At 37.7% G+C, this 9,393-nt stretch overlaps 1 protein-coding gene across 1 annotated transcript; it reads right to left on the bottom strand.

Annotated features, from left to right (window-relative positions):
* Nucleotides 1–7,534: 7,534 nt before the first annotated feature.
* Nucleotides 7,535–8,488, bottom strand: LOC127192254 (putative olfactory receptor 56B2). The gene has a single exon (XM_051149581.1). It carries the CDS (start codon nucleotides 8,486–8,488, stop codon nucleotides 7,535–7,537), a length of 954 nt encoding a protein of 317 aa, XP_051005538.1.
* Nucleotides 8,489–9,393: the final 905 nt, after the last annotated feature.

Below are 9,393 nucleotides of genomic sequence, written 5' to 3'. Positions count from 1 at the left end.
ACCAAGGGGAAGTGATCAAATCACAGGCACCAGAGTTCATGTCAGAGGCAGTCCTGCTCTTGCCACAACAGTGGAGAAAGAGCTGTTCGTTGGCTAGATCTGAACAGGGGGTCTAGGTTTACTGCATGTATTTTCCTTGGTTGGTGCAACAGTTTGTGCAGGGCCCCCGGACCCAGATCTGACTGTCTTTACAGTTTCCTTCTCAGGCTACTGTTCCTTCCATCACCCCATTCTTCCATACCACACTCACCCGGAGTCTAGGTCCACATTGTACGTGGTCCTTTTTTGGTGTATCAGTCTCTGTATTGTAGTTGGCTATCCTGTACAGTGTGGCTAATATCTGCTTACAAGTGAGTATATACCATGTGTGTCTTTCTGGGTCTGGGTTACCTCATTCAGGATTATCTTTTTTAGTTCCATCATTTTGCCTACAAATTTCAGGGATTTTTTTTGTAATAGCTGAGTAGCATTCCATTGTATAAATGTGCCACCATATATTGACCAACCCTCCAGTTGTGGGACATCTCGCTTGTCCTTGTTGTATGGTGGAGCATCTTTCAGGCACATGCCCAGAAGTGCTATAGCTGAGTTTTATGAGAGATCTAGTCCAAATTTTATGAGAAAGCACCAGATTGATTTCCAAAGTGGTTGTACAAGTTTGCATTCCCACCAGCAATGGAGAAGTGTTCCCATTTCTCTACATCCTCGCTAGTATGTGCTGTCACTTGAGTTTTTGATCATAGCCATTCTGGTGGATGTAAGATGGGATCTCAGAGTCATTTTGATTTGCATTTCCCAGATGACTAAGGATGCTGAGCATTTCTCTAGGTGTTTCTCAGCTATTTGATATTTCTTTGTCGAGAATCTCTGTTTAGCTCTGGGCCCCATTTTTAAATTGGGATATTTGGCTTGCTGGTGTTTAATTTCTTGAGTTCTTTATATATTTTTATATTAGCCCTTTCTCTGATGAAGAGTTGGGGAAGATCTTTTCCCAGCCTGTAGGCTGGCATCTTGTTCTGTTGACAGCGTCCTTTGCCTTACAGAAGCATTTCAGCTTAATGGTCTCCCATTTATTAATTGTTGATCTTAGAGCCTGAGCTATTGGTGTTCTATTCAGGAAGTTGTCTCCTGTACCAATGAGCTCAAGGCCCAAAAGTAAATATAAGATTAATCAATGAAATGATAAAATATAAATATTTATATTCCTCTGGTTGGAAAATTGTTGTCTGTATGGTTTTATTTATTGAAAGAATAAAGATGTGTTTGAAAAAGGGAGAATAAGGAATGTAAAATGAAATTTTCTTTCATTGAAAATATTTTTTCTCACGTATTTTGTCCTGGTTGCATTTTCCCATCCCTCTACTCCTTCATGTTCCTTCTCACATGCCCTCTCACACAGATCTATGTCTTTCTGCCTCTCACTAGGAAAAAACAAGCTTCTAGAGATAATAGTAAAATAAAATAAAATTATATGAAAAAAATTAACACATCAACATAAGACAAAGCAAACAAAATTTTTTTCTTTTTTTCTTTATTAATAATTTATTCTTGTTACATCTCAATGGTTATCCCATCCCTTGTATCCTCCCATTCTTCCCTCTCTCCCATTTTCCCATTATTCCCCTCCCCTATGACTGTTCCTTAGGGGGATTTCCTCCCCCTGTATATGCTCATAGGGTGTCAAGTCTCTTCTTGGTAGCCTGCTATTCTTCCTCTGAGTGCCACCAGGTCTCCCCCTCCAGGGGACATGGTCAAATATGAGGCACCAGAGTTCGTGTGAAAGTCATACCCCACTCAACTGTGGAGAATGTTCTGTCCATTGGCTAGATCTGGGTAGGGGTTTAAAGTTTACTGCCTGTATTGTCTTTGGCTGGTGGTGCCTTAGTTTGAGTGGGACCCCTGGGCCCAAATCTGCCTATCACAATGTTCTACTTGTAGGTTCTAGGACCCTCTGGATCCTTCTACTTTGCTATTCTCCCATGCTTCTCTCATCTAGTGTCCCAATAGGATGTCCTCCCCTCTGTCCCAGTTTCCTGGTAAGTGAAGGCTTTCATGGGACATGCCCCTTGGGCTAGTATGCAGATATAAGTGAGTATATACCATTTGAGTCTTTCTGCTTCTGGGTTAACTCACTCATTATGATCACTTCTAGCTCAATCCATTTGTCCACAAATTTTGGGAATTCCTTGTTTTTAACAGCTGAGTAGTATTTCATAGTGTATATGTGCCACAGTTTCTTTTTATCCGTTCTTCTACTGATGGACACTTAGGCTGTTTCCATGTTCTGGCTATTATGAATAAGGCTGCTATGAGCATGGTTGAGCAACTTTTCTTGTTGTGTGCTGGAGCATCTTCTCGGTATATTCCAAGGAGTGGAATAGCTGGGTCTTGAGGAAGCCCTATTCCCAGTTTTCTGAGATAACACCAGATAGATTTCCAAAGTGGCTGTACTAGTTTGCATTCCCACCAGCAATGAAGGAGTGTTCCTCTCTAAACAGAGAATTTTCAACAGAGGAATATCAAATGTCTGAGAAACAAAGAAATGTTCAACATCCCTAGTCATCAGATAAATGTAAATCAAAATGACTCTGAGATTCCATCAATCTGGTGCTTTCTCAGATAACTGGGAATAGTGCTACCTCACGACCCAGCTATACCACTCCTATCGTATACCCAAAAGATGCTCCACCATACAACAGCCACAATTGCTCAACTATGTTCATATCAGCTTTATTCATAATAGCTAGAAACTGGAAACAACCTAGATGTCCCTTAACTGAAGAATGAATAAAGAAATTGTGGTACATTTACACAATGCAATACTACTCACCTATTCAAAACAAAAAGAAAATCTTGAAATATGCAGGCAAATTGATGGAACTACAAAACAACATCCTGAGTGAGGTAACACAGACCCAGAAGACACTTATGGTAGGAAATCACTTATAAGCAAATATTAGCCACATAATACAAGATAACTAGACTTCAATCAATAGGCCTAAGGAAGCCAAATAGCAAGGTGGACCCTAGGGAGGGTGCATAATTTTCATTCAGAAGGGCAAATAGAATAGACATCAAAAGCACTTGAAGAGAAGGAACAGGATAGGAGTCTACCACAGAGGGCATGTGTAAGACTCCACTGAGCGGGAAATCGAAGCAGATACTCAGACTCACAACCAAATATTGGGATACAATATACATCTTTTGGTATACTTTTGTGCTTTGGAAATCACCAACCAAGCAAATTATTTAAATCTGCTGTAAATGTTAATGAGGAGACATCAATATCAGACAAAATTAGGAATAAAAGGAAAGAACAGTTGGATGGTGCTCACTTTTAGGAATGATAGAATAAATGCTTGTATCAAATAATTAGAAAAGAAAAAAGAAAAAATCCAAGTAATTTCTCTGCCTGGCATCTAAGATCAAGTAAAGGATAATTATAGTTGTGGTGTTATTAATTTCTTTAACTTTATGTTCAACACAGTTTTTCATAAGCAATATGATAGGGCATCCTGAAAACGCCTTCCTCAATCTAGTAGCCCACAGTGTAAGATAAAACAACAGAAAATCTAATTAGCACAGTCTGTGAGTTGATTCTGAGTCCCTGCTAGTACTACTGCAATTTGCATTACAGACAAAGGAATTAATGCTGAGTTTTGATACAAAAAAAAAAAAAAACCACTTTCCTTTGTGGTAAGAAATTTCATCAGTTTTGCCTGTAACACTTCAATTTTTTTTTTTTTTCACTTCGTGAATTCACCATTTCGGGTGCATCTGTTCTCACTGATTTGTCCTCAACATTACATCTGTTTTTTTTTTTTCTTTACAAAATAGAAAACTACTGGATCATATTAAAACAAAAGAAAAGCATATAGCATGAGATTGTGTAACATATGATCAATTTTGTAGTCTACTATTTCTATAGTAAGTTGTAAATTACAGTTACCCTAAGAGTTGTATGCAGTCTCTAACTTTAGATTATCTTTGTACCTTGCTTTCTCAATAAAGACAAGAACAAGAGGGCAGGAATACAAACTGCCCTGTCTTCTCCCCCCCCCCCGAAAAAAAAAGAAAAAGAAAAAAGAAAAAGAAAACTAAGGACTCAGAGCTAAAGAGGGTCAAGAGCACAGATAACATTTTGAAAGAATCTGGATTTGATCCTTAGCGTCCATATGATTCATGTCCTCTGAAACTCCAGTCCCAAGAGATTCAGTGCTCTCTTCTGGCATCCACAGGCATGCACGTGGTATACAGACATACATGTAGGCATCCATACACAATATAATAAAATAAAATAAAGCGTTTAAAAAGAAAAGTAAGAACTTATATGTCTACACACAGACATACATCTATACAAGCATATATACATTATAACTGATTGCAATGCAACTAAGACACACTTTGAAATTTACCTGAATGGTTAAAATATTTACTATAATGTGATATGCATATAGAAAGCATTCAATTCAGTACTAGACTGAATACACTTATGTAGCCAAGAGACACAATCAATTTTTGTCATATTACCTGCCCATCATTTTCTCTGTCTTTCCTCCATGAGGTGGCAGAACAAGAATATTAGCAGCTAACACTATAAGTCAATTTTATCTTTTAAACATAATTTTTGGTTCAGAAATGCAAGGATATACAGAATGAAGCAGTGTAAGAGACTTACTTCTTGCCTATGAAATTGTCACAAGACTCGCTAGAGAGATAGCTCAGTTCATGCAGAGAACCCTGCCTTGGTTTCCAGCACTTGCATGGTGGCTCACAACGATCAATAATTCCAGGTCCAGAAAATCTAGTAACACGTGGTACACAAACACAGACATATATGCAGGCATAACACTCAAACATATTAAATGAAATACTCATCTGAAAAATTAATTTTCACAAAGAAAGGAATCTTTTCTGTTTCTAGCTTCACAAAATATAAGCAGTTAGATTTCTAGGTTTTCAAAAAATAAAAAAGCAACAAGTAGGAAAATTGAGGGTAATGTTATAGCCCTAAGCTAAAAATGAGAATTGTATACTAGAGAGGCAATGTGCTATATACTACATGGTTATTTCTTAAAATGCAAGATTAATTTTCTGTTTATTTCTATTATATTTTCCTTATAGTCATAAACATAGTAACATTAAACTCTATACTACTATTTATGTGTTTAATGTAGGCAATTTTCTCTTTTCTATTTGATTTCAAATCTCTCAAATAAAAGATATAGTAAAAAATGGCAAAGTATTAACTACAAAATAATTTACACATTTTATACAAAAATTTAAAATGCTTTCAGTGCTAAAAAATTTTACTTTTCTGAAATAAAAATGTGACTAAGATCTCTATTGATGATAAAAAGAAAGAACTCTATTGATATAACAGGCTTAAACATAAATATCATTATTTATAAAAAAAATAACTTTACAAGTATCTGTGATTCAATCTCACTCCAAGCCCTGTAAACAGGAACTTGTGTCCTGACTGGCCCTGAAATTTGAAACGTACTTTCTTCTCTCAACATCTAAAGGTTTGTCTTCGTCGTTGTTGTTGTTGTTAATATGGTATCTACACCACTTGACTGGAGATGAGTTGATAACATTCTCTTTCTGACTGTCAATGAAGGCAAGAGAGAAGCAACAGTCCTTTGAAATGATAAGGAACACATCTCTAACTATTTCTTCCTGTTCTATGACAAAGAAACCTGACTGCTGCCATTTCCAATGATTCCATTTCATCAAAGGAAACATCAATATTCATATTTCCTATGAAAGGCTACCCTGAATTGCCATCTTGGAAATTAGTAAATAAACATTTTAGAAAAAACAAAATGTATGACTTTTAGCTAAATGCTCTAAATCAAATCTGTAGTTCTAAGACTGTTCTTATCAATTAGTATAGTCACAAAGCCACTGTTTACTTTAACAGAGCCTACCCCAATGTATCTCTTCCTAACAACAAAAATATGCTGGCATATCTCCCCTTCCTCCTTACCCTATGGAATGTCTGCTTTCTGCATATCAAAACAGTGAGGCCAGTGTAGTCAGATTCAAAGAGACCTGCTGGGTTAAAAGCCATTCAATGTTGCTAATTATGTGTGTGTGCATCCCTTGATAGCTGCCCATTTGATCTGACATAGCCATAGAAGTGAGACCAACACTATATTTAGGAACCTTAGGGTTACAAGTGCCTATGTGAGGATCAACATAACTTGCCTAGGAGTAAGAGAATGGGATTTCCATTGTTGCCCTCTTTTTTTTTAAGTAATTTATTCAGATTACATCTCTATTGTTATCTCCTCACTTGTATGTTCCTGTTCCCCCCCCCCTCCCTCTTTAACCCTATTCTCCTCCCCTAGGTCTGTGACAGAAGGGGACCTCTTCCTCCACCATGTAGTCACAGCCTAACAAGTCTCATCCTGGTAGCCTGTTTACCCTTCCTCTGAGTGCTACCAGGCCTCCCCACCAAGGGGAAGTGGTCAAATAGGGGGACACCAAATTCATGTCAGAGTCAGTCCCTGCTCTCCAAACAACTATGGAGAATGTGTTGTCCATTGGCTAAATCTGAATAGGCGTTCTAGGTTTACTGCATGCATTGTCCTTGGTTGATACAGTAGTTTGAGCAGACCCCATTGGGTCCAGATCTGCCAGCCTTGGTGATCTTCTTGTAGGTTTCCTGGACCCTCTGTATCCTTTTATTTCCCCATTCTCCCATACCTCTCTCACCTGGAGTCCCAATAGGAAGTCCCAGCATCTATCTCAACCTCCTATTAAGTGAAGACTTTCAGGGAACATCACTGTGGGACTTATGTCCAATTATAAGTGAGTATATACCATGTGTATCTTTCCGGGTCTGTGTTAACTCACTCGGGATGATCATTTCTAGTTCCATCCATTATTACCATCTTTATGATGCTCATAAACAACTGAATAATTTCATAGTCACAAATCAATCAGTACACATACTTGTGTGACTGTGTATACAGATAGAAAAGACAAATTATCTGAATTAAAGGCCACCATTACTATCATTTCAAAGCTGTTTTTTTATGCCAAGGGGGCATAAATTTAAGGAACTTGCATTAAGAATGTCTCAAGTTCATACACAATTAAAGTTTCCTCTATGATAAATAGTTTCATGTATCCATTTGAATGAATTGTATTATCCATTGAGTGTTCAATAATATCCAAGGCAGGCTCGTGATTTGAGAAAAGCAATAGATAACATGACTTTTAATTTTTAAAGACATTTCTTTTCACTGATTGTGATGGCCCATGCTTTTAGTTCCAACATGTGAGGTGATTTTCTCAGAGTTCTTACAGCCTGGTTATAGAGCATGTTCTAGTCCTGCCAGCACTATAGAAGTGAAAGTTTGTTTCAAAAACAATTATTTTAAGTGATATAGATGATAAATATTAAGACATTATATAGATTTATTAAAGTTGTTGTATCTTTAGTCTGAAAGATTAACAAGTACAACCAGACATCCCAATTTTGAAATAGTAAAGATGATTTGTGTTTTCTCCTTCTTTAGTCTCACTTGACATCCAGCCTGAGCACCTTGTGTAAGCCTTGTTTTAGCTCTTTGTTCTTCAGTGCATACACCATGGGGTTCAGAGCAGGAGGAACAACATTGTGCAGCACGTTCAGCAGGACCGGGATGACAGGAACGGACATTTTTGCACTGTGAGTGATGGACATGACAATGATGACTGTGTAGAAGAAAAGGATCAGGATGAGGTGAGAAGTGCAGGTGCTTAAGGCCTTGGATGCAGCTTCCGCAGAGTTCAGCTTCAGCACAGACCGAAGAATCAAAGCATATGAAATCATAATCAAGCCCAGGTCACTGCCCATGACTGCCCAAGCCAGGAACAGCTGGGTGATGCTGTTGATTTTCCTGTCATCACAAGATAAGCTAGTAACTCCCAGATTAGTACAAAAACAATGGTTGATTTGGTTCCGGGAACAATAATTTCTCTGGGCAGCCAAAATAGGTACTGACATGGGAGCCACACAGTTTCTAAGGGCCATAAACACAGTTGCTTTGACCACAAAAGATTCAGTAACTATTGAAGGGTATCTCAGTGGTCTGCAAATTGCCATGTACCTATCTATGGCCATGCAGACAAAGATACCTGACTCCATGGCAACAAAAACATGGATGGCGTACATCTGAGCAAAGCACTCATTGAAACTGATGGCCTTAGCATTGAACCATAAGATGGCTAAAATCTTGGGCATGATAGTAGTCGCCAGACCCATGTCCACAACAGCAAGGATGCCCAGGAAATGGTACATAGGCTGATGTAGTGATGTCTCTTGGTAAATGACAGTCACAATGAGTGTATTAGCAATGAGAGCCAAGACATAGAGCAAAGCCAGGGGCAGGGAAAGCCAGTGCTGCCAGCTGTGGATACCTGGAAACCCCATCAAAATGAATTCATTTACCTGAAACCTAGAGCTGTTGGAGTTTCTGAGGATCTGGAACATCTCTTGCTAATAATTAATAATAACAATGCCTCCTTACCACTCCTGATAATCAGTGTAACAGTGTTGCATGCCGACTTGCCCCAGGATATGATATTAAGGAATGACCTTGTGTCTTCATCTTTCCATCCTGTCACCGACACTTATTCTTATGACACAGGAACTCTCGTTGGTGTCACATTATGTTTTTAATTCACCCACAGAATTCCATGGTGGGGACCATGTTTTCCCACTATCTCCTAGGTAAGAAATGGAATATTAGAGCAAGCCATATTTTTGTTGATGATCTTCCATGCCGTAGGTCATTGACTCTGTGCATGAAGGAAATGGCATGATAATACAGTGTAATGGCTGTATTTGATTTGGCTAATGGTTGCTTTGAGGACTTAAAATATACACTTCAATGGAGATTTTTAAGTACAAATTTCTTGTTGCTACAATCTTAGATTATAGTGTATTTTAGAACATAAATATTTCTACTTACATGATAAGAAAATTTTATTGGTAATATCTATATATGAGCACATCATTAATCAAATGCATAATTTTATTAAAATAGGAAGTAAGCTGAAATTGGGAATGTCTATATAATCGTTAAATTTTGTTTGTTTTTAATTTGGGTTTGTTGTGAGTTGAATTTAGGTACACCTACATGCTGAATACTCTACCACTATCTATATCCAAAAATATTTAACCATTAAAATATTTATTGTTATGTGATATACACTCACAAATTAACATGCACACATTTATGTGAAACTAGATACATTATAAGAATATGAATGATTTCAGCGACCAGAAGGTATACCCATTTCCCCACCCTCATTTAGAATCGTGTTTCTCTTTGCTCCTTGCTAAAAGTAATCAAGATCTTAAATGATAATATTGTAATCAACCTTGCCTTTTTA

Source organism: Acomys russatus, chromosome 7 (assembly GCF_903995435.1).
Source record: "Acomys russatus chromosome 7, mAcoRus1.1, whole genome shotgun sequence".
Classification (NCBI taxonomy): domain Eukaryota; kingdom Metazoa; phylum Chordata; class Mammalia; order Rodentia; family Muridae; genus Acomys; species Acomys russatus.
Note: the sequence above shows the minus strand (reverse complement) of the source record. Positions and strands in the feature narration are given on the sequence as shown.